Consider the following 26,093-nt stretch of genomic DNA (forward strand, 5'->3'; position numbering starts at 1 on the left):
AACAGTAGAGCAGATCAATGAAACCAAGAGTTGGTGTTTTGAAAAAATAAACAAAATTGACAAACCTCTAACCAGGCTTCTCAAAAAGAAAAGGGAGATGACCCAAATAGATAAAATCATGAATGAAAATGGATTTATTACAACCAATCCCTCAGAAATACAAGCAGTTATCAGGGAATACTATGAAAAATTATATGCCAACAAACTGGACAACCTGGAAGATATGGACAAATTCCTAAACACTCACACACTTCCAAACTCAAACAGGAAGAAATTGAAAGCTTGAACAGACCCATAACCAGAGAAGCAATCGAATCAGTTATCAAAAACCTCCCAACAAATATGAGTCCAGGGCCAGATGGCTTCCCAGGGGAATTCTACCAGACATTTAAAGCAGAGATAATACCTATCTTTCTGAAGCTACTCCAAAAAGTAGAAAGGGAAGGAACACTTCCAGACTCATTCTATGAAGCCAGCATTACATTGATTCCTAAACCAGAGACCCAGTAAAAAAAGAGAACTATAGCCCAATATCCCTGATGAATATGAAAGAAAACATTCTCAATAAGATACTAGCAAATCGAATACAACAGCATATAAAAAGAATTATTTACCATGATCAAGTGGGATTCATTCCTGAGCATCAGTGCTGGTTCAGCATTCGCAAATCAATCAACGTGATACATCACATTAGTAAAAGAAAAAATAAGAACCATATGATCTTGTCAATAGAGGCAGAAAAAGCATTACACAAAATTCAGCATCCTTTCTTAATAAAAACCCTTGAGAAAGTCAAGATAGAAAGAACACACTTAAACATCATAAAAGCCATTTATGAAAGCCCACAGCTAATATCATCCTCAATGGGGAAAAACTGAGAGCTTTCTCCCTGAGATCAGGAACACGACAGGGATGTCCACTCTCTCCGCTGTTGTTTAACATAGTGTTGGAAGTGCTAGCATAAGCACACAGAAAACAAGAGGAAATCAAAGGCATCAAAATTGACAAACATGAAGCCAATCTTTCACTTTTTGCAGATGACATGATACTACACGTGGAAAACCCGTGATAGACTCCACCAAAAGTCTACTAGACCTGATACATGAATTCAGCAAAGTCGTAGGATACAAAATCAATGTACAGACATCAGTTGCATTCTTATACACGAATAATGAAGCAACAGGAAGACAAATAAAGAAACTTATCCCATTCACAATTGCACCAAGAGGCATAAAATACCCAGGATTAACCTAACCAAAGGTGTAAAATATCTGTATCCTGAAAACTATAGAAAGCTTATGGAGGAAAATGAAGAAGATATGAAGAAATGGAAAAACATTCCATGTTCATGGATTGGAAGAATAAATATTGTCAAAATGTCAATACTACCCAAAGCTATCTACACATTCAATGCAATCCCAATCAAAATTGTACCAGCATTCTTCTCAAAGCTAGAACAAGCAATCCTAACATTTGTATGGAACCACAAAAGACCCCGAAAGCCAAAGTAATATTGTTGAAGAAGAACAAACCGGGAGGCATCACAATCCCAGACTTTAGCCTCTACTACAAAGCTGTCATCATCAAGACAGCATGGTATTGGCACAAAAACAGACACATAGACCAATGGAATAGAATGGAAACCCCAGAACTAGACCCACAAAAATATGGCCAGCTAATCTTTGACAAAGCAGGAAAGAATATCCAATGGAAAAAAAGACAGTCTCTTTAACAAAGGGTGCTGGGAGAACTGGACAGCAACATGCAGAAGGTTGAAACTAGATGACTTTCTTACACCATTCACAAAAATAAACTCAAAATGGATGAAGGACCTGAATGTGAGACAGGAAACCATCAAAACCCTAGAGGAGAAAGCAGGGAAAAACCTCTCTGACCTCAGCCACAGCAATTTCTTACTTGGCACATCCCCAAAGGCCAGGGAATTAAAAGCAAAAATGAACTATTGAGATCTCATGAAGATAAAAAGCTTCTGCACAGCAAAGGAAACAATCAACAAAACTAAAAGGCAACCAACGGAATGGCAAAAGATATTTGCAAATGATATATGAGACAAAGGGGTAGCATCCAAAATCTAAAAAGAACTCCCCAAACTCCACACCCGAAAAACAAAAAATCAAGTGAAGAAATGAGCAGAAAACATGAATAGACACTTCTCTAAAGAAGACATCCAGATGGCCAACAGGCACATGAAAAGATGCTCAACGTCGCTCCTCATCAGGGAAATACAAATCAAAACCACACTCAGATACCACCGCACACCAGTCATAGTGGCTAAAATGAACACATCGGGAGACTATAGATGCTGACGAGGATGTGCAGAAACGGGAACCTTCTTGCACTGTTGGTGGGAATGCAAACTGGTGCAGTCGCTCTGGAAAACAGTGTGGAGATTCCTGAAAAAATTAAAAATAGCGCTACCCTATGACCCAGCGATAGCACTGTTAGGAATTTACCCAAGGGATACAGGAGTGTTAATTCATAGGAGCACTTGTACCCCAATGTTTATAGCAGCACTCTCAACAATAGCCAAATTATGGAAAGAGCCTAAATGTCCATCAACTGACGAATGGATAAAGAAATTGTGGCTTATATACACAATGGACTACTACTTGGCAATGAGAAAGAATGAAATATGGCCTTTTGTTGCAACGTGGATGGAACTGGAGAGTGTTATGCTAAGTGAAAGAAGTCATACAGAGAAAGACAGATACCATGTATTTTCACTCTTATGTGGATCCTGAGAAACTTAGGACTATGGGGGAGGTAAAGAAAATAAAAAAAACAGGTTAGAGAAGGAGGGAGGCAAACCATAAGAGACTCTTAAATCTGAGGACAAACTGAGGGTTGATGGGCGGTGGGAGGGAGGGTAGGGTGGGTGATGGGTATTGAGGAGGGCCCCTGTTGGTAGGAGCACTGGGTGTTATATGGAAAACAATTTGACAATAAATTTCATATTAAAAAAAAAAAGAAATACCAGTAGGTATTGTTTTTGAGTCTTCTATAGCATTAAAAGTCTAGGTCTCCTTTATGTTTTGTGCTGGATTACATTCACAATTTTAAGGCATTTGAACTAATGTGATACACATTTTCTTTATTTGCAGCAACAGAAAAGAGATAAGGAAGAGTATCTATGGGACATGAGGGCAGAATAAAATGGAAGTTTACAGGGCAGAACTTTCATTCACAATCTCTACTTTAAACAGCAATTCCTACAGCAAACATAGGAGGAAACCTTCATTTTCCAAAGCAGACAACAAACAAGGTGAAATGAAGGAGGAAGCTTCCAGAATAAATGAGATGATTAGTGCACATCTTCCCATAAAGATACTTAATGATAACAGAGAAAAAATATCAACCTTCTAGTGGAGGGATCCAGCAGAGAGCACACAGGAAATAAGGAACCTGTAATGGGTGACACTGGGATCAGGTGGCTAATGTTCTTCAAAGGACACAGAATGACAGCTGTGAAATAAATGTCCAGAACAAATATGTAAATCACAGTCTAACACCGAAAAGGAAAATAACCATTTTATTCAAATATCAAGCCACTATTCCATGGCAAACAATTCAAATGATCATCTTAGAGAGACTTATGGAGGAAGAAGAGAGAACAGGTAACTAAATGATATCAGGAAAACTCTGCAAGACCAACAGGTCAACCCAAATGATCTACCTCATACCTCATGATGCACATGCAATGTCAGAATTTTCATCTAATAAGTCAGAAATGAATCTCATAAAGAGCCACGCAGAAAGTGAAAACATTTATGACAAAGGCACAGGAAGTTTCTATTATACAAGAAAAAAGATGAAAATTATGAAGTTACTGAGAAATAACGTACCCATTGAGTCTTTATTGTAGGCTGTGAGTTCTAAGTTCTCAGTGTTCTAGTTCCCCTGTGGCATTAATGTTGGTAGGAATATTAGAATACACATGGACAAATTATTTCACCATTGAGGAATGGAAGACATAAATTGGAAATTTCTTATTATCATTCATAAGAAAAATAAGCTTCTGAAGTGAAATAGAGCATGAGATTTTCTCATTTTAGAAAATGCTTTTTTATCTGAGGGAATTACTGAATCTCAGTGTTGTATGATTAAGCCTAAAGCATCAGTGGGGCGCCTGGGTGGCTCAGTTGGTTGACCATCCAACTTCAGCTCAGGTCATGATCTTGTGGTCTGTGAGTTCGAACCCCACATCAAGCTCTGTGCTGACTGCTCAAAGCCTGAGGCTCCTTCAAATTCTATGTCTCTGTCTCTCTCTGCCCCTCCCCCACAATTGCTCTGTCTGTCTGCCTCTCTCTGTCTCTCTCTCAAAAACAAACATTAAAATAAAAGAAAAAGATTATAGCCTCAGGAACATTGGAAAGCATAAACCGGAAATCACGTGATCCCTGTCTCCAGTGCTCCTGGGATTTGGACACCAAAACCCACTCTGTCCACCACTACTATGACACACTTCTCACGAAAACAGAAACTGGGAATGACTTACAATAGAGTTTCTCAGAATATGGAGAATTCTCCAGGGCCTTCAAAGCAAAGGAGAAGCTTTCAGACTTTGGAGATACTCAACGCACAAGGGGAGTCTCCTGGCACTCACTGTGGATGTGATGGACCATCACTGGAGCAGAACAAAGAATCCTTCGAGAATGTAAGAGTATGACGGGTTGGAAAGCTGATGTCCCGCTATGAGTGGGACAGACATAAAACTGGGCTTCCAAACTAATTTCCATTCAAGGAGAGCTACTTGAGCCATATTTTAAATATTTGCATATCACCACTGTCATCTGTTTTGTTCATGCCCACCTACCTGCTGGTGAGGCTACCGTCTTCTTTCTCTTCACATCCCAGAGCTCCCTCTTTTGTTCCAAAAAAATGACCAGGTGTGGTTTTGACACAATGAGGCCTGATTATCAGAAAAAAAAAAAAAAAGAACATACCTGTTTCTCAGATTCTGTCACGCCAATACTGTGCTCAGTACACGAGAGAGGACATTGTAGAATTCCAGAAAATGGTTTCTGAATGCTGTTGCCCACAAGCCCCTTTAGTATACTTGACAGGAATTTCCAACGTTCACATCGTGACCTCACATCCAAGTACTACCACGACAGGAATGAGTAGCAGTTGGGAGCTTAAGTGGGCAGTACCATTTTATGCCACTCAATGTTTACAATTACCACTCATCTACAGATGATGATGCTCTCACCTCACCGTAAAGAAGGGGAATCTACAGCTGGAAAGGAAACCTCATGAAGATATTTCTCTATATCTACAAACTCAACTTCTTTCTCTGACTGCAGGGATCTGAATCCCAGTCATGCAAAGAGGATGTTTCCAAGAGACAGTCTTCCAAGGAAGGAACAAACCCGCGAGTGTGGTTTGGGAAGTCTGGAAGGAGTTATCCTCACCCAAGAAGAGGAGGTGTCCATAGGTCTCTAACATCACATCCCTGTACAGTTCTCGCTGACTCTGGTTCAGGCATCCCCATTCCTCCTGAGAGAATTCTATGGCCACATCCCTGAAGGTCAGCAGTCCCTGCAACAAATACCACAGTTACCAAGTAGCCATAGGCAGCATTCATAATGGTACCTAAGATGCAAGAGGGAGTTAATGTCACCAGCTGGACCCCAAGACCTGATCTTCACTGCTTACTTGTTGATACCCACTGCCCTTAGTCCCTCATTTTATTTCACTTGTTCTTTCAACCTTATCTGTTACTTCAGGCAACAACACCCCAGGGCCATCGTCTCTTGTGATGGAAACAGAAAGTATACAACAAAAGGTATGTCATCTGAGAAAGAGCTTATACCCACCGTGTCTGAGCTCATCCCCTGACTCACGCCTAAGCAGGTAGACAGTGGTGCCAACCATGGGGAGAGGATTGTTACCATGACCTCATTATAATACTAAACTCTCCACCTAAGAGCGAGCACAAACCTCATTTACTATGTAACATCCAGAGTAGGTATGGAACTGCTTGTTTTCAAAAAGTAAACATTCCAATGTGTATTTACTTATCTTTGAGAGAGAGAGACAGAGCAGGAGCAGGGGAAGGACAGGGAGGGAGACAGAATTGGAAGCAGGCTCCAGGCTCTGAGCTGCCAGCACAGAGCCCAGTGCAGGGCTCGAACTCACAAAACGCAAGATTTCGAGCACACAGACTGCATGATCATGACCTGAGCTGAAGCTGGATGCTCAGCCAACTGAACCACCCAGGCCCCCCTGTATACAACTGTTTTCTTCAGCCCCAAGTTTAACCTGATCTGCACCTTTACATAAGGTGATGGGCTCTCCCTCTAATTCTCCACCCTGACTATATATGAAACCATTCCCTTCCCGGGGTCTCTGCTTTGGAAGTGATTCCCTGTGATCTCCTTAACTGTTGAAAATCACATTTCCTTTGTGTGACAACCCCAGCTGGTATGGATTCTATCTGTGACTCACCAAGAAGTGAATTCTTGTTTGTTTAGGTATATTGGGAAAACTGGTTCTGACTTTGAGGAGTTTCCTGCTTTCCGCAGGAAGACATTTTTCAACACAATGATATGCTTTCATCTATTTTCTTACTTTGAGGTAAGAACCAGTGTAAATATTGTGTTTATTCAAGCGAATTTATAAAATGAAGGCATCAACAAAGGCATCCACATTTTTAAATACTATATTCACATCACGTAGTATACCTGGTGTCTATTTCTTAGATGGAAAGTCTGGGTGTGTTACAATGTACGTAGCATATTCTAATATGAATTACAATTTCACAATGGTGCATTGAAGAGCTTTATTTTTTTTAAGTTTATATGCTTATTTTGAGAGAGGGGGAGAGAGAGCAATGGGGGAGGGGTAGAGAGAGGGAGAGAGAGAGAATCCCAAGGAGGCTCCCCACTGACAGTGCAGAGCTTGACTTGGGGCTCCATCTCAGGAACCATGAGCTACTGACCTAAGCGAAATCAAGAGTCAGATGCTTAACTGACTGAGCCACCCAAGTGCCCCCAGATTCTGCATTGCTGACAAGACATTAGCCTATTGGCCAGGGAATAGATATTTGAATAACAAAGAGCAAGAATTCAAAGGCAGGAACTCATGGAGTACTTGGAACTAAATGGGTTTTATAACAACCACAGGTTCTACTAGAATAGCAAAAAAGGCAACAAGGCGCCTTTCTGAGCATTTCCTACTTAGTAGATAGCATCTACTCATTTTTCATAAATTAATGGAAAATGAATAATAATCATAATTATAAACAATTATCATCTATGAGAGGAAACAGGTTATTCTATTTCTCTGTGGATATTTTGTCAAGCATCCAGTACATGGAAGAGATTCCGTTTTAACCTGGGTTATCTGACCTAGAGTTGATCTAAAATGACACAGTGGTCAATATCCAGACGGGACCCTAAAGCAACGTTAGTAACACGTGAGAAAGGTGAAAAGAATGATGGAAACCAGAAAGTGTCCACACGAAATTGATCTCCTGTTTTACACTTCATGCACACACCCATACATTTAGAAAGCAGTTATATACATATTAAAAGTGATAGAGTGGAGGGCCACCTGGGTGGCTCACTTAGTTAAGCATCTGACTTCTGATTTTGACTGAGATTGTGATCTCCAGGCTCCTGTGTATGTGCCCTACATTGGGCTCTGCGATGATAACAGGGAGCCTGCCTTTAAATTGTCTCTCTCTCTTCCTCTCTCTCTCTGCGCCTTCTCCACTTGTTCTCTCAATCTCCCCGTCTCTCACACAAACTACAGGAAACAAGGGAAGAGAAGAAAATGGTCGTGGAAACTAAGAAACATCTTCAATGACATTACACTCATAAATCTAGTTTTGGATAACGATGCTTAGGTCTTTTATTCACACTGTCAACACAAACACATTGAATGATATACATAAACCAGCTATTATTTCTGGATCTAGTATGATGAGGGATACAAACAGGAAAATGTGCACCTCCACCAGAGAAGCCTGACCTAGAACCTGCAGAGTTTTAATAAGCATCAAGTAAGTGCTGGTTGCTACATTCTTAAGGGGTCTCCTGACTGCCTATACATCTCAATAAGTAACCTTGAACTGAATGGTAATCACCAGAGAAATCCTGCAGCAGTTTTACACTCAGAAATTCAAAGGAAGGGCCTCCTCAGTTGCTCAGCGGGTTAAGCCTCTGTCTCTTGGTTGTGGTTTCGGTCATGATCTCACAGTTCATGAGTTTGAGCCCCCAGGAGGGCTCCATGCTGCTGAGTATGTGGAGCCTGCTTGCGATTCTCTTTCTCTCCCATTTTTTCCCCGTTCCCCCCCTCACGTGCTCTGTCTCCTTCTCAAAATAAGTAAATAAACTTAAAAAAAATAAAAGGAACATTTGTGATCTAATACTGCGTGCAGCTCCCCTTCCCCCCAGGACATATAAGCTTCATGAAGCCACCGTATGGCTCTCTCTGCCCACAGGTCCAGTCTCTGTGCTACTCCAATAAGCTATCTTGCATCATCCAACATCTCCAGAATTGTTTCTTGACCATTGTGCTTGATGATCCCACCATATACTGTTTCATTAAAAGCTTTTGTTTCAATCCTCATTTCTGCTCTATTCTGTTTCAGGTTTCGAAGGTGCAAGCATGTAAACTATGGGATTCTTCTTTTCCTGTTCTGAAAATACAAACTAAATAGAAGAATAGATTTGCATCAAGAATGTGGAGTAAACTAACAGTCTACAGGATGGAGGTCTGAGTGATTTAGAACCTCCACTCCCAGAAGTCATTATCTCTACTACACAAAGGTGAGAGCCTTCATTGTCCAGTGGCAACGGGTGGGATGTGGGTTGGGAGCAAGTGGTCAAGAAAGGATTCTGGAGACCTCTTTGGTCAAAAAAGCTGTTTTCATGAAAGCACAGGGAGAGGAATTGTGGGCGCCAAGGGCTGCAGTAGGATTTGAGGAGACACTGATGGTATGCTTTAAGTTGGAGGCATAGAGATAAAAGAAGTTTCTAAAGCATTTTCAGATAGTCAAGAAGACTTACAGGATACTGGCAGTCTGGCTCTCCTCAAGCTGAGCTTCCCTTTTGCCTCTGGCAAAGCATTCACATGAAGGCAATTCTGAATTCCTTGAGCAATGTTATATTCTGCCTATATCTAGTGTTTATCAATGGATGGCAAACTGTAAGAAAATTTAATCCTATCGACATTTCTTTTACCTCTGTTCCTTTCATCAGAAACTACAGGCAAAGAGAAACTTTGCCAGAAGAAAGATTGTTCCAGTTGAAATGGGATGGTTTCTGCATATCACTCGGTAAATCTACCTAATGAAATAAATTGAAATGAAATTGTAATGAAACAACCTGAAAATGGGGTATCTTTTTAACATTCTAAGCAGCAAGAGTCTTCCTTTTATCTGACAACTTTGGAGTTAATCCGGACCTCATATCTATCCTGTGTATTTGTGCATTTTCTTCATCCTGGTCTCTAGAGAGGTGATTAAGCATCCAGATCTGACCTAAATGGGAACGGTTTTCCTTGAGTGCTATGCAGGACCAGACTCCACCAGCAACAGGAATCTTGGACTCAACGCCTTCCCCTGTGGATCGTTCACAAAGGGAATATTTTCAATACTTGCAGAACTTTAATTTGGAGTTGGAGAAGGGGGAGAAGGCTCAGCGATACAAGGGAAGAGTGTTCTACAAACCTAATCTTGAGTATCATCTGAAAAGGTTAAAAATTGGGTGAAAAAATAAAGCAGAAATCTCAGAACTAGAAAAACCAACACTTGCGATTTCAGTTTGCATGGGCCTTCAAGAGAAAAACAGGGCAGGGTCCCTGCCCTCAGATGCACAGCTTACCTGAGAACTGGCCATTTCTTCTTTCACCTGGTCCCCTGGGTTTCTTCTCTGAAGATTTTGCTGGAGATCTCACAGCTGCATCAGCAGAAAATGTCTTCCAAGCCACTAACACAGCCTCTACACCTGTAAACCGATCACCTGCAGGCCAGACTTTGAAATGTAGAAAAGGCCCAACTTCCTACTCCTTTGTGTAAAAAGCTATTCAGAACCTTTTGAGCTCCTAATTGGATGCCAACCTCTGAGTTTTCCTCTTCTCCTTTCCACAGATGCTTCTCCTCCCACAGATGCCACTACACCCCACAAATGCTGCTACACCATAGGCACACTTTGTTACACGGCCTTGATCCTCTCCAACTCCTATAGAGGAGACCCTGGCACCTCTCCTAGAGCCAAAGCCTGCACTCACCCCTCCTAAATTGTTGGGAAACCTTTGTGCTTCATCCTGGATTCCTTTAGAATCACCTGGAGCACTTAATTAAAACAACACCATTGTTTCAACAAACATTGATTGACAGAATCTGGTGGGGGGGGGGGGCGATATGATCATTTTTTGAAATTCCACAAGTGATCCTATTGGGAAGTATTTAGGAAGTTGACCAGACAAAAAGCATGATCATAGCTATGGTTTTTGTCCATATTTAAATCCATGCCTTCTCCACTGATCAGAGTTTCTGGAGATTTACACATCCCCCCTCTTTCTTCTATGCAGTGGGAGACACCCTTCCACAGGGAGCTTTCCCTTATACATGCAAATGCCTCTTTCAAAAGGGTTTCAGACCTTTTCCTTTGTCTGCTCCTTTAAAGTAATCCTTATGCCAAAGAGACACTTTTTGGAATGGTAAAATGCTCCCATTCAGTAGCAAAGTTTACTTCCTAAATCACCGCTAAACAGTTTTCCCAACTGAATGCATTTTTTAACTCCTTCCAGGAATATTTGAGATTTCTAATTCCTCATTATTTTCACTGAAATTTGGTGTTATCCTCTTTTCCTTATTTTGGCCATTCTAGAAAATATTGAGTGGTTTCTCACAGTAAAATATAGAGTGATCTAAGACAGTTGTGCTGCTGCCTGAAATTGAAACCACTTAAAAGCATAAAGTTGAACAATTCAAAATGGTGGCATTAAAACATCAACAAAGCTTCCTACTAAACTTAGTAACCTTTTTTCTCTTGGGGAAACCTCCCATAATTCCTTCTTAACCACCCCCCCCCTTTTCTTTTAACCAAAGAGTACCAAACTGGAAATATGATGACCAATGTTTGTAGCACAAAAACAACTCTTGTCAAAACAAGATGGATCCTGTTTTTCCCTATAAAAATCCCCAGCCCCTTCCTCTGGGTGGGCTTGCAATGTTGAAGGCCTTAACCTACTTCAGCCTCTTCTGCCTGGGAAAACAATAAAGCTCTTATTCCTCTTTTGCCCAAACTCTGTCTTCACATTATATTTTAGCTCTGAAGAACAGAAGTCAGTTTTCAACAACAGGATGAATGTGTACGAGAAGGAAACATTTTCCTTCATCTGTGCTCTATTCTTTGGCCAGTCTAACGATTAAACTGACATCAGGCAGGTTCAAAAGAGAAAAATAAGAATTTCTTGATGATGGGAACCTCAAAGATTTGAGGCTCAAAGACAGGCAATCGATGCTTATATGCCATTTGGAATGAAGGAGAAGGGGGTGGGGCTTTACAACTCAAGGAGGAACTATATCTACATGCAATGAAAAAGGAAAGAGCAAATGTTTATCAAACATGTTTGCACTGCCACGCACATAACTCTTTATAAATGGTTCATCGCTGGGGACACCTGAATGCCTCAGTCAGTTAAGTGTCCCTCCTTGGCTTAGGTCATGAACTAGCAGTTGGTTAGTTTGAGCCCCACATCAGGCTCTCTGCTGTCAGCACAGAGCCCACTTCAGATCCTCTGTCTCCCTATCTGCTCCAACCCTGGTCATTCTCTCTCTGTGTCTCTGGAATAAATCAATAAACTATAAAAAAATAAAATAAAAATTAAATGTTCATCTCTGCTATTAACTCCTTCCTAGTAGAGGTCCCTCATCTAATTTATTCTTGGTATATGTATCAGCCTCCGGAAAGAAGGACATTTTTCCATTGCCAGCAACTTAGAGGTTGCTAGAGGATATTTTGTTAAGTTAAATAAACCACATACAGAAAAATATATACTGTATGAAATCACATACACGCAAATCTTAAAAATTGTAATGCCTGAAGTTCCAAAACCTCCCACAAAAGACCACCAGAGTTGTAAGTCAAAGCCAAGCGGCAAGGGTCGTTTATTGCAGGTTCGAACCTGGTCCTCTGCGCACTCGTCGCCGGTGACACAAGAGGCCACGATTAGGGTTGGTATAGCGTTTTTATAGACAGAGACAAATAGCACAGGGGAGGTTTTTACTTGTGGCGAGAGGAAGAAAAGGGGAAGGGGGTAGGTGAGGAATGTGCTAAGCAAGCAGGTTTACAGAAGCGAGAAATGCCGGTTAGTTTGTATACAATCACTCATTCCATTACATATCAGACTACATTTAGGAAGTTTTACAGCCCATTCTACAGTGGGTTACAATCAGGAAAGGTCTCACAATGCTCATAGCAAACAGCAAGCAAAACAAACTTCTCAGCAATTGTATTTCTTATCAAACATCCATAATAAGCAGAAAAGAGAACCTAGCTTTAAACTAAGGCGGGGCTGTCATTTGGATTCAAAGCTGTTCCTTTCAAAATGGCAAAATTATTAAAGATTAGCAAGTTTGTTGCCAGGGGCTGAGGATGGGGGAAATGTTTAGATGTTGGTCAAGTGGCAAAAAGCACTACTAATGCAGGATGTGTGAGCAGTGAATGTTTACACCTCGGTGAGTGTGCTTAATACTAGTGTGTTGTACCCTTGAGATTTGCTAAGAGAGGCTATCGGAAGTGTTCTCAAGACACACGCATACACACACACATATTAACAATGGGAGATGAGGGACATGTTTATTGGATAGATGGTAGTAATGACTTTGTAAGCAGGACCCAAGGGTACAGGAGCACCTGGTTCCAGTGGCCCCAGACAGACCCAGTTCTGCCACTCATGGCTGACCAAATCCAAGGGCAAGACAGAGGACTTTTGCTGCCTCAATTTTGACCTCAAACTTGCTCACTGGGTTCCTTCCAGCTTGTCTCCTGGCTCAGGAGGAAGACCCTGAGGACAAAGTATCCCTCAGGGGAACTGGAACTACCTCGCATGCCTCAAAGACTGCCCTGAGCCAGAAAGACCCCACCCTAGACTGACTCCTAGATGACAGACTTCACTGTCTACCTGCAGGTCCTGACTCCTTTTGCCCCTCCACCCACCTCTCCCCTTTTCCCTTCCATAAACCTGGAAGTGTATCCAGCACTTTGGAGACAGTCCTTGAGACGTTATTCAGCCATCTTTGCAGTGTCAGCCTCCCTGAAATAACTTCCTCTCGTGTTTCGCCACCTCTCATCTCTCTGCCTTTGGATTTTGTCAGTGGTAAGTGGCCAAACCCGGTCTGTGTGGGACCCCCGGAGTCGGCAAGAACACCGGCGAGATGAATGGTGATAAAACAAGGAGATTTTCTTCACGGAGGCCAACACTGAGAAGAGAGGTGACCAACATCTCAAACACTGTCCCCAACCTGCTGAAAATCCTTCCAGGTTTATATAAAGAAAATGTAGGACGAAGGGTGGTGTACATGCAGGTGGTGAAGGTCAGGCCAATCACTGCATTGCTGTGAGGCATGTGGGGTCTTGCTGGCTCAGGGCAGTGCCTGTTGCTGGAGGGGGTAGTTTCCTTTCCCATCCTGGGATGCTTTGCCTGCTGGGGCTTCTTCCTGAGCTAAATGCTGACCTGGAAAGAAGAATGGAATCAGCTAGAAAGTACAGACGAAGGTCAAAAGAGAGACAGTTGAAGGCACTGCTGGGCCCTCTTTCCATTTCACAAAGTCTATGTATATTTACTTTTTAACACTTGACTGACGTCTAGATGTTCAGAAATGGAAAACAGGGTGATGAATGGGTTGGCTCCTGAAACTCCCATGGAGCAAGAATGTCCTATCCCCTTTTGCGGGTGCCAGAATTCCTGTCTCTTTCCAGTTGTTCAGGCTGAACTAAGAAGTTGACATGAGACTGGGTGGCTCAGTTGGTTGAGCATCTCTTGGTTTTGTTTGTGAGATCAGGGATTGTGAGAGCAAGCCCCACATCAGGCTCTGCTCTGACAGCGCAGAGCCTGTTTGGGATTCTCTTTGTCCCTCTCTCTCTCTCTGCCCCTCCCTGGTTCTCACTTGCTCTCTCTCTCTCTCAGTCTCCCATTCTCTCTCTCTCAAAATCAATAAACTAACATTTTTAAGAAAATCGAGACTGGCAAAGACTATCCTTGTAACCTGTTTCTTTTCAAAAGAATCAATTGACATCGAAGCTCAATATAGACCAAGTGAACTTCAGCACATCTATTTCAGTGCCTCAGCCTGGAATGTCTATTCATTATTGACTACCTACAAGCATTCTTTTTATATGTATCAGCTGACTCATCTGCCTGCATTTTCTTCTGTCCCAGGCAGTTCACTATTACACTTATGACTGAAAACACTTAAATATGCTAATGGATTTCCTTGAGCATTTCATCTATCAAGACATCAACATTTCTCCTAGGACACAAGGCACAATGTTCAACACTTGGTCTCGAATGCCTGCATTCCCTAAAACCTAGCTTTCCCTACACCTTCACCTGTGGTCAATCACATTAAAGTTCAAAAACAGTTTCCCTTACCCCTATTTCTTGAAGGACCTTTGAACTGTCTTTGTGCAACAGTCTTCAAACTTCATGCCCAGATAAATGTTGCACAACTATAATCTCTCATATTGAAAGATACACATTCAAAGATAATTTAAAGTATTTCTTCAATATTACAGGACAAACTGTTATATTACTGATGAGATTCTGGCCTGATTGCTGGGGCCATTAACAACATATTTGAACAGCTATTTATATGATAATTATAAAAGGGTTCATTTTATGCCTGTAATTTATTATTTATTACTAGAATAGATATATTTTGGTTAGCTTATTAACTAATTTATTTTGTGTCTGTGTATGTGAGAAAGAGAGCACAAGAAGGGGAGGAGGCAGGGAAGGGAAGACAGAATCCCATGCCTTTAGCACACAGCCTGATGTGGGGCTGGAACTCAAACCATGAAAACAGGACCTTAGCCAAGATCAAGACTCCGAGGCTTAACTGACTTGTGCCACCCAAGCGTCCCTAGAATAGATTACTTTAGTCACAATTTTACTTACAAGGTCACTGATGTGTAATTGACCTTAACACTCTTGGAGGCATGAATATATAAATGGTTGACAGGAAGAACAACAGACTACATTTTTCTCATGAGATGGGAGGTTTTGTAATTTCTCCAGGCTACAGAGAAGAACGTGAACACGTAGTGATTGTCACTCAGGATAAATGTCCTGACAGTTGGGAAAAATACCTTGATTAAGCCCCAGTTTTTACTTCCTTCCAGGTGGCCTACTGAAAAACAGAAAAATTGTAATGATGGAACAGGGTATAGAAAGTTGCAAAGATGCTCCCTAGGACAAGGATATTTGGGGTAGCTGTTATCTCAGGACACTACCTACTTGGGATTACTTCCTATCAATAGGTTGGCTCCTCAGCTTGTGCATGCACAAAGCATGAAAACCATAAATGAGTCATAAACACAAAATATATGAGGTATAAGGATCATCATCTAGTATAGATGATGTGCAAGCCTGCAAAAAAAAAAAAAAGTCTTAAGAAATGTAGAAAGAGTTAAATCATACAAATATCTTACTTTGGCCACCATGGATTGAAACTAAGTTGTTGCTTTTAATGTTTATTTATTTGAGGGAGATTGTGAGCAAGTGTGAATGGGGGAGTAGCAGAGAAAGGAAGAGAGGCTCCATGCTCACTTTGGAGCCCCATGTGGGGCTTGAGCCATGCCCATGAGACCAAGACCTGAGAAAAATCAAGAGTTAGACCCTCCACCAACTGAGGCACCCAAGCACCTCTAATTCCATTTTTAGTTATTTTAAAACCTCATACTGTTCTCCTGAATGGCTGATGCACCACTTTGTTTTCCCACCTACAGTGCAACAGGGTTCCCCTTCTCTTCATCCTCACCAACACCCATGGTTTCTTGTGTTGTTAATTTTACCCATTTTGGCAGGTGGGAAGTGGTATCTCGTCCGTGTTTTGATTTGTGTTGCCATGATGATGAGGGATGTTGATCATCTTTACATGTGTCTGTTAGTATTCTGGCTATCTTCTCTCAAAAACTGTCTATTCATGTCTTTTGCCCATTTCTTACCTGGGTTGCTTGATTTGTGGGTGTTGACTTTGAGAAGCTTGTATAGATTTAGACTTTTCATTCAAGTCTCAATTACTGTGTCATCCCCCTCTTTTCAAATAATTGGGTAAGGTTTGTCCTGTTTTAGTAAAGCATATGCACTTTCAACTGTAAGAGAGAAGTTTGGAATCAAACTTCAGAAATGAACAAACAGTCCCAGAGAGTCTCAGAATTGGTACTTAGTTTCAGGTTTTTGATTCCCAGGATGTCTTGAAATCTAGTCCTTGTTCTCACAGCAGGTGACTTAAATATCTAAGCTGGTTTTGAGCAAACTGCAATTTTTCTTTGGGCACCTGATGTCTCTTTAAAGCCACAAGTTTTCACAGGTGTGTGCTGGTGTCATGCAAAGAACCTTGAGAAGGGGAGCAGAGAATGAAATTATGTCATACTATAACAAAAGAGAGCCTGCAGAAAACTTACTGTCATGTAGTATAACATTTAAGTTTGTCACATATAGAATGGACCCTCTGTGGAACCCTGAGGTGTTACTCAACAGGTGTATTGCCATTCCTTCCAACTGAAGGTAAACAGTACTGGCTATCCTTATCAACTGGACTATTTTGAAAAGGACTGCATGGGTGTTTCAGGGAACAATCAGTTTTCAGTGGGAATCGACATCACTAGTGGATGAACGTTGGGAACAAAAGATAAAGACAGATAGCAATGTTATTTTTTGCTCAGGGGTCCTAATCAAACTTCCATCCTCAGCCTTTGGGTTTTCTCTCAGGTACAATAGGGGTCATACAGGGACCAGTATCCCCTTCTCTTGTTAGGACTCTCCTTCCCAGGAACCTCCTATCCCCTGGAACCTCCACCCCATGCTCTCCAGCCCCTGCCCCCCATGGCTGCCATGGTCCAAAGTCCTGGCCTTCGATGCAGCTGTGGCCCAAGATGGCTTCAGCATGACCATTGATCTAGGGCCTAAGCTTTGTGTTCCTCTATTATGTGCTTGCTTCCCTGTTGGGTTTCCTTATTTATGGGGCAATGATTAACTCAGGGCAGAGATTTTGACGGATCTCTTTGAAGCTTGATGAGTGATGCACTGTGGAGTGTGCCAGTATCAGTTGAACATTTTCCTCACAAGAAGGTTGGTAGCTCATCGAATAGGACTGATCATTTGATCAGTACCACTAACCTCAGCTAAAGTGCCATGAGAGACAGAGCATAGAAAACACGTTGAAATGTCATTTATTTCCTCTTGTTTTCAAATGTGGTTACTACTGTCAAAATCTAGATATTTTCCCCTTTGCGGGAAAAAGAATTTCTGCATGACATTTTTCAAAGAAATCTCAGTCCAGTAAATGAATTGGGGCAGGTAAACTAAGGAGAAATGGGTGTGTAATGCTCAAAAGGCCTAGACACAAAGGAATAAATTCATAGACAGGGACCCATTGTTATTTATGGGAGACCGATATTTTTCGAACTGTTTTAGCTCTCTGAGGCAGGGGCTGCTGGTAGCACTGGGTTTGAGCACTAAAAGTGTAGGTCAGCTGTAAGGACAGAAAGAGTTTTATTCCCAGTGCAGAGAGTAGTTTCTCCAAGCCAGTTGACAGGGAGGACTAGGAAGATGCCTGTGGTTCCTTGGAGCCCTGTCATTGGGAATTAGGGAGACATGGAAAATGTCGGCTAAAGAGCTGAAGGTGTGTTTGGCTCTTAAATTTATAAGTCTCTTTTTTCCAATGTCCAGAAACTCTGATCACTGGAGAAGAAATGTGTTTAAACCTGGATAATAACCATAGCCTTCCTTACTTCCCTAAATGGTTCCCAAAGGGATCCCGTGTGGAGTTTCAAAACCGACCCTTGCTGTTGCCCCCTCTCCTCAGATTCTGTCAATTTGTGTGGATTGAAACAACAGTGTTGGCTTAATTAAGTGCTCCAGGTGATTCTCCCTGAGGCCAGAGTCAGTTGGCAAGGCTTCCCATTAATTCATGAGATTTGAGTGCAGGCTTTTGCTCAAGGAGAGGTAACTCCTCTACGTGTGTGTGGGAGGATTAAGTCCACCAGCACACTGTTCCTATGCTGTAGCAGAATTTGCAGGTGCCTGTGGGAGTGGAAGCCACTGAAAGTATAGAAGAAAAACTCAGAATTGGGCTCCAAGTACATAGTCTCCGTTTCTGAAAAGCTCCTGACACAAAAAACTAGGAAGTTTTGTCCTTCTGCATTCCAAAGTCCCGCCTGCCAGTGAGCATTTTTCTTTTGAAGACGTTCTGTTGGTGCCTTTAAGGGCATTTTCTCCTGATGCATGTGTGATTTGTCCACAAATACCTTCTGAGAAAGAAATCTAGAGGACAAGGGGAAAGAAGAAGAAATGGCCAGCTCTCAGGTAAGCCTGGTGTTCCAGGTCGAAGTCCGTGTCATCTTTTCCCCCTAAAATTCCATGCATTTATAAATTGCAAATGTTGGTTTTTCTGTGTGTGGTGTTTCTGCCTTATGTTTTCACCAAAGCTTTACAACCTTCTCAGGAACGATACTCAAGGTTGGGTCTTTAGAACTCTTCTCCCCTATATGCAGGAATCTACTCTATGCTCTCAAACAAGGCTTTCACTAGGACATCAACACTTGTCACTTTGAGGTAAAGTCCTGCAAGTATTGCAAACATTCCCTTTAGGACAGATCCAAAAGGGAAGTTGTTGAGTCCAAGATTCCAGTTGATGATGGGGTCTGGTGGTGGGATTTCATTCAAGGAGAACCGTTCCCCTTTAGGTCCCCCATTTAGTACCTCTCTGTAGAGCAGGATGAAGAAAATGAAAAATACAAGGCCCCCAGTATCTTAGGAGTCCTCTTAAGCATATGGGAATCCTTCTGGAGACCTCCCTTTTGCCTTTCCCTCCCCTGGCTGCATAGTCACTCTTCACAACCCCACTGTGGATCTTGGTGCCCACAGGTCCTCTTTTTGTGTTATAATAAAACGAACTTTTTGCACCAAAAAATAAATGCAAAAAAACAGAGAATGGATATGAGGCCTGAATAACTTGGAAAGTTAAAAAAGCAGGGGGAGAGCAGTCTTGGTTTGTAAAATGTGAAAAAGATACTCTGTTTAAAATATACTAGACATTACAGGACAGGGAAACAGCCATCTAAATGTGGTGTTTCTCCCATTTAGATGGGGCTCCCAAATATGGGGCAATGATCCTGTGGAAGCTGAGGGCATGAGTGGTGAAAAGAATTCACCTGTGGCAGAATAAGATTTATGAATACACCTCAAGGGAGTGGTGGGCAGGACAGCAGAGGAGAGGCTCTTGCCTTGAGGCAGTGACTTCGGGCTGATTTTGCAGGGGGAAGATGAGTATGTATGGTGACTTATGGAATTTGCCCTCATGTGGTAATTCTGCCTGGTTGTAAGTATCCATTTGTTAGTTAGGGCCTATAGATATTTTAAGGCAGGTCACCTGCTGGGCCTGCCTCTCTTCAGCCAGGTGGGCCCTGTGGACTCCTCTACAATCCATTGCTTGAAACCGTTTGCCTCAAAGCAGCCTCTACTGAAAGTATATGTGATTGAAGTTTGTATAAATACACTGTATTCTCTCATAATTAGACTGATAATCTGATTTAACAGAACACACCAGTGATCATGTATCCTTTGGTGTTTCTTAGGCACTGATAGCAGTTTGTTTCCTTACAGTTGTTGTTCACTTCTTTAACTGTCCTGGTTCTCTATTCCAGATTTCTCCCCTATAACGTTCATCTTTTCCCCCCATCTTTCCTAAAGATCTTAGATTTGCTGAGCGATGTGCAGAAACCATCACATTTCAACTGGAAACTTCTTTCTTCTGAGTTTCTCTTTGCTTGTAGCTTCTGATGATAACTAAGGCAAAAGAAATGTAGCTTCAATTAAATTTCCTTATAACTTTCAGCCCATTGATAAAGGATGTCATACTCTGCCTGTCTCAAGAATTGAATTAAAAAAAAAAAACATGAAGGCACAATAGCAGCTATGATTTCCTTCAGGAAGGGCATGTTCTGCCTGTCTCAGGTGTCTATCATTGGGCTGCAAGGTGCAAGGAAGTTTTATTTAAGCTACGTGTCTCTTGACCTTGTATCATTCATCATTTTCCTCCTTTAACACCTTTGACCCTTACATCTTTAAGGTTGTTAAAGTGGAAGGTCTCCTCTTCCGTAGCTTCTTCCTGATGAATAAGGGCATAGAGATGTTCCTACCTATGAGGGAAGATTGGTCAGTTGAGAATTTTAGTAGGAGTTAGGAAAGGCTAAGGCAGCTGTCTTTAGAGTTGATAACATGTGGGAGTTTCCTTGAGGAGAAAGAATCATCTGTCCCCTTGATGTTCTGCCACTGAGTGTCATCACCAGGTGGAGAGAAAAAGGAGAAAACAGCAAAACATGATAGAATAACAAAAAGAAAAAAAGCCCTAATAAATTTTTATTTTACTCCACACTCTGGTCACAGAAATACCCTTTTATTTACTGCTTTATATGTTGAGAAAATGAAAACAATAATCACATAATTGATGTATTTGTGTGTCTTAAAATCCTCCAAGATAATAGAGTCATAGATAGAAAGTGCAGCAGCTGGGGTTGTCACACAAAGGAAAATTGATTTGCAGCCGATAAGAAGATCAGAGGGAATAACTTCCAAAGGAGACTCTCAGATCAAGGGTGTGTGTGTGTGTGATGATTTCCTCTTATTTTAGATTTGGGTGGATAATGAGGAAGTGGAACCTGGTCATTTTATGTAGAACTGGACATAATGTCACACATGTGACTTAAGAGAACACTTCTATGCATACTTTGTGTTATGTAGGTGAGGTTTGTGTTCTTCCTTGGGTGGAGATTTTGGTATTACAAGAGGTTAAGATAGCTGTCCTCACTCCATGTGTTAACTCCATCATCCATATACATAAATATGAGTTGGGTTAAGCTCAAAGTGGCCTGCCCAAGCTCTTTCTTAGGACAGTCATTATATTTTGTTGAATGTTTTCTGTTTCCATGACAGGAGACTGTGTCCACAGGGTGTTTTGCCAGAAATAAAAGTTAAAATAGAAAAAAGAGGTTAAGTAAAATGAGGAATATGGTCAGTGGGTACATGCAGGTAAGTGGTGAAAGTCAGTTCTTGTAGTCTATCTGGTGACAATAATTCCCTCTTTCATCTTAGGTACCATTATGAACTATGCCAATGGCCACTTCTTAGTAACTGTGGTATTTATTGCAGGGACTGCTGACCTTCAGGGATGTGGCAATAGAATTCTCTCAGGAGGAGTGGGGATGCCTGAATCACAGTCAGAGGGAACTGTACATGGGTGTGATGTTAGACACCTATGGACACCTCCTTTTCTTGGGTAAGGGTAACACCTTCTAGATTTCCCACACCACCCTCAGAGTTTTGTTCCTTCCTTTGACAACTCTCTCTTGGAAGCTTCCTCTTTGCATGACTGAAATTGAGATTCCTGCAGTAAGGGAAGGAGGTAAGGATTTGTAGATGTAGAGAAATATCTTCATGATGTTTCCTTTTCAGCTTTAGTCTCCCCTTTTTTTCACCATTTCTGAAGATTAATGTCAATTCTAAACATTGAGTGGCATAAGATGGTATTGCCCAAATTTTAAACTCCAATTTTTATTCCTTATTGTATTGGTAGTACTTGGAATGCAGGTCATGATGTGAATATTTGAAACTCCTCCTGCATGTTCTAAAGGGGCTTTTTCTTGTGCAGCTCTGTTTGGGAAATCATTTTTTTTAGAATTCTCCTTTGTCCCTTCTTGTTTGCTGAGTACAATACTGGGTTGAAAGATAGAATCTCCAGCGATAATTATATTCCTTCTTTCTGATAAATAGGTCTTGTTGTGTCAAAAACAGACCTGGTCATTGTTTTGGAACAAGAGAAGGAGCTGTGGGGTGTGAAGAGAAAGGAGACAGTAGCCTTACACCCAGGTAGGTGGAAGTGAAGCAGATGACACAAGTGAGGTCCAAATGTGAAGGAGGAAGATGGGTCTTAAAATGTTGTTCAGGTAGCTCTCCTTGAATGGAAATTCATTTACAAAGCCAAGTTTTATGTCTTTCCCTCTCCCAGAGGGACATCTGCTGTCTAACACATCATGCTCTTTGATTCTCCAAGGACTGTCCTTCAGCTCCATTGAAGGTCCACCACATCCACGGTGAGGGCCTCCATAATCTGAGAGCTTCTCCATTGCTGTAAGAACCCTAGAGTAAGGAGATTGAGCCATATGTCAGGCTATGAGCTGAGAATGGAGCCTGCTTGAGATTCTCTCTCCCTCTCCTCCTGCCCTTCCCCAGCTCTGTCTCTCAAAATAATAATAATAATAATAATAATAATAATAACAACAACTAATAATAATAATACTCTACCTGTGTATCAAGTTTAGATTTTTTTTTTATCTTTAATTGGGTGTCATACCCAGGACATGCTTTGGTACCATTCTCATTAACTTTTGTGTCTTCTTTAATATTTTCTTTGTGGTTTACATAAAGGTTACTTAAAACATCTTAAAGATATAAAAACCCATTTTAAACTGATAATTGCATACAAAATTATTCTACTTATAAGCTCCATCCCTGCACCCACCTTAAGTTACTGATATCACAAATTCTATCTTTTAATATGTAATTTATTACCTAGATTTATGATTTTTGTACTTCTTTAAGATTTGTTTATTTATTTATATAGGGAGAATGAGCAGGGAAGGGGCAGAGAGCAAGGGGGTCAAAGGATTGGAAGCAGGCTCTGTGCTGTAAGCATGGAGCCTGATGTGGGGCTCAGACTCTTGAACTGTAAGATCATGACCTGAGCTGAAGTCTGATGCTTAATCCACTGAGACACCCAGGTGTCCCTGATATTTTATACTCCTACTGAAAAATAAATACTGTAGCAGAAATTAAAGTGACTTGTGCTACCTCATTACAACATGACAGGTTTCCATAATTGTGCATTTAAAAAAAAAATTCTTAATGTGTTTTTATTATTGAGAGAGAGAGTAAGAGAGCGCAAATGTGGAGAGGCAGAGAGAGTCAGAGACACAGAATCTGAAACCGACCCCAGGCTCGGACTGTCAGCACAGAGCCTGATGGGGGGTAGAACTCATGGGCCTTGAGATCATGATCTGAGCCAAAGTCAGTCGCTTAACCAACTGAGTCACCACCCAACTGAGTGGGCCAACTGAGTGGCCCAATTGTGTAAATTTTTATATTTAGCAGAGAGTTTTATGTTCTCATGTGGTTTCAGTTACTATTTACAATCCTATTATTTCAACCAGAAGGACCTCCTTTAATATTTCTTGTAGGACAGGTCTACTTGTAAACTTAGAGGGGTTTTTATTGGGAAAGTCTCTATTTCTACATTCGTGGAAAACGGTTTTGCCAGGTAGGGTATTCTTAATGGATGTGTCTTGACCTTTCAATACTTGAATACATTGGCCCACGTACTGCCTCCATAAGGTCTACTGAGAACCCCAATACTAGTCTTACAGGAGCTCTCTTGTAAGAGATGAGTGGCTTTTTCCATGCTGGTTCAAATTTCTCTTTTCACTTGTGAGTTTTCATAGGTTAAGTATAAGATGTCACTGTGTTCATGTCTTGACATTTATCCTGCTGTGAATTGACTGAGCTTGTATCATTTGTCTCTTCTTTCCACATACAGACTTGACTTCTTGATGTCAATGCTCTGCCCCTTTCCCTCCCCTCTCTTCAGGAGTTCCCTTAATGTACATATTGAATTACCAGTTGGTGTTGCATGAGTCCCTAGACTCTGTCCTTTGATTCTTCGTAGATAGTTTAATACAAGAGTACTTTAGGTTGTCTGATTCTTTTTTCTGCTTGATCAAGTCTGTCACTGACCCCTTAGTGTATTTTTAAATTCAGTAATTATACTTTTTGTCTCCCAATTTCTTGTTAACTGTTGGTTATAATTTGTTTCCTTGGGTTTACATTTTGGTCATGAATAGTTTTCCTGGTATATTTTAGTTACATATCTATTTTTCTTCTTCCTCCATAAGCATCTTTATGATGGTTATTTTTAATTCTTTTCAAGCAATTAATACTACTTTATTAATTTAATACCAGTTTTGGAGATATATTTTGTTGCTCTAGTTGGAACACAATTTCCTATTTCTTTGTATCCCTTTATATCTTTGGTTGATATTTGTGAATTTAAAAAAAAAAAAAACAAGCAAACAAAAAACCCTACCAAAGGTAAAACAAAACAAAACAAACAAACAAAAAAACCTACAGCCTCTGGGCTCAGGATTATGGACTTTTGTTGTACAGAAGAACACAAATTATAGTAATTCTGGGGACAGTGACACATTCTGGGCATTTGTCATGTCTGAATTTCTGTAACTGCAAAGTTTAAAAAATGTAGTTACTCTTTAGAGCTCGTGATACCTTCCTCTCTCTGTCTTCAGCTCTGTAGTCTCTCCAGTGTTTGAACAAATGCTCACCTTTTGTCTGAGCAGCCGCCACAGTGTATCCAGAGGATGCTCTCATTTCTTCTGTTTTCCATGCCGTGCATGACAGAAACAAGTCCCTCAAGACAACAAAGAAACCAGATCGTTGAACATACATTTGTTTCTCTCCTCAACAGAAGGAAGACTTTTCTCACAGTGTTGCCATGGAGTGTCAGGAAGGGTGAGCAGCTGTTGTAGGCAACTGTCCTACACGTTCTTTGTTTTTTCAATGTGGATCTTCTTTTACACTTGTCTGGATGTGCTGTGTTCTGCTAACTGGCTTCTGGAGCACTCAAGAAGGTTCTTTGGTCTATATTTTGTCTTCATGAAAGAGTAAAGTCCTGTTGCCTACTATTTCTCTATTCTGCTGATGTCCTATCATGGGTATTAATTTTGCATATTAGCCTTTTTACATATATGCCTGTCAGTGTAGTAACTGCAGTGACTTCTTTTGTATCTTTTAGTTGTATCTTTCTGTAACACCCTAGGCTTGTTGGCACCGGGAGACTCTCCTGTACCAAAAGAGAGTCATTTGGTACAGTGATATGGGAAGAAGTAGAAGCTGTGTCTCTGAGTATTTCTACTTAAGAAAATGACGAGGAAGATGAAGGGGGTATAAGAAATGCAGAAAGTATATTATACTGGATGTAACCAAAAAGAGACAATTACTTGTAAATGAAATCCTACTGCTAGAAGATATCAACTATAGAAAACATTTGGGGGAAAACCCCTCCTTAAGTCAGTTATATTTGCAGAACAATGTCTTTGAAGTAAAATCCAAAAATCCATTTTTAAACCTAAACATTCTCTGGAAGGACATTTGGAAATGCAGGAAAATCACCTCGTCCATACCAGAAGTAATTGCTGAAAGCACTTCAAATATAAAACTGGATTAATTCTGCAAATTTGGCATTTGAAAAGGAAGATAAAAATTCTAAATACAATTGATTTGAGAAGTCCTGTTTAGAGAGTTCATTATTCTTCCACCAACGCATAATTCCCCCTGTTTCAAAGTCTCTAATTTTGATAAACACGGGGGTGGGGGGTGGAGATTATCCAAACATCAGTGTTCAATAGCTATCATATAATACTAAATTTGGAGCAAGCATTTATGTGCTGTGTTCTTAGGAAGGCCTTTAGTGAGGACGCTATCATTTGGATTACTGAGGTGTTAATAATGCAGATAGAATTTACAAAGGCAATGAATGTGGGAAAAATATGAATCGAGGGTCAAGTCCTAATAAACATCAGAGAACTCCATCTCCAGAGAACCAGTGTGAAAGTAAAAGCTATGGAAAAGTCTTCTATGAAAGCTCAAATCTTATCGTACATTATATCCTTACTGCAGAGAAGACTAGCAAATATAACACCTCTGGGACAGTTTTTTTATTTTTTTTTTTAATTAAAAAAAATTAATTGTATTTTTTTAATTCACATCCA

General features: G+C 40.9%; 2 protein-coding genes across 2 annotated transcripts in view; one reads left to right on the top strand and one right to left on the bottom strand.

Moving 5' to 3' along the window:
- LOC122208821 (zinc finger protein 708-like) overlaps positions 1-20,385 on the bottom strand; it is a 32,863-nt gene extending 12,478 nt beyond the window's left edge. The window contains exons 1-5 of the mRNA XM_042920279.1: positions 20,321-20,385; positions 18,761-18,964; positions 18,417-18,522; positions 5,433-5,559; positions 4,835-4,930 (exon numbers count right to left, since the gene is read on the bottom strand). Of these exons, the coding sequence (XP_042776213.1) occupies positions 4,835-4,930; positions 5,433-5,559; positions 18,417-18,522; positions 18,761-18,964; positions 20,321-20,385 (598 nt within the window). The remainder of the gene's footprint in view (positions 1-4,834; positions 4,931-5,432; positions 5,560-18,416; positions 18,523-18,760; positions 18,965-20,320) is intronic.
- Positions 20,386-21,267: 882 nt separating this feature from the next.
- LOC122208822 (putative protein ZNF720) lies at positions 21,268-22,139 on the top strand. The gene is made up of 3 exons (XM_042920280.1): positions 21,268-21,288; positions 21,409-21,535; positions 22,030-22,139. Exons 1-3 carry the CDS (start codon positions 21,268-21,270, stop codon positions 22,137-22,139), a joined length of 258 nt encoding a protein of 85 aa, XP_042776214.1.
- The last annotated feature ends 3,954 nt before the right edge of the window (positions 22,140-26,093 follow it).

This window comes from Panthera leo, chromosome E2 (genome assembly GCF_018350215.1).
Source record: "Panthera leo isolate Ple1 chromosome E2, P.leo_Ple1_pat1.1, whole genome shotgun sequence".
Lineage (NCBI taxonomy): Eukaryota > Metazoa > Chordata > Mammalia > Carnivora > Felidae > Panthera > Panthera leo.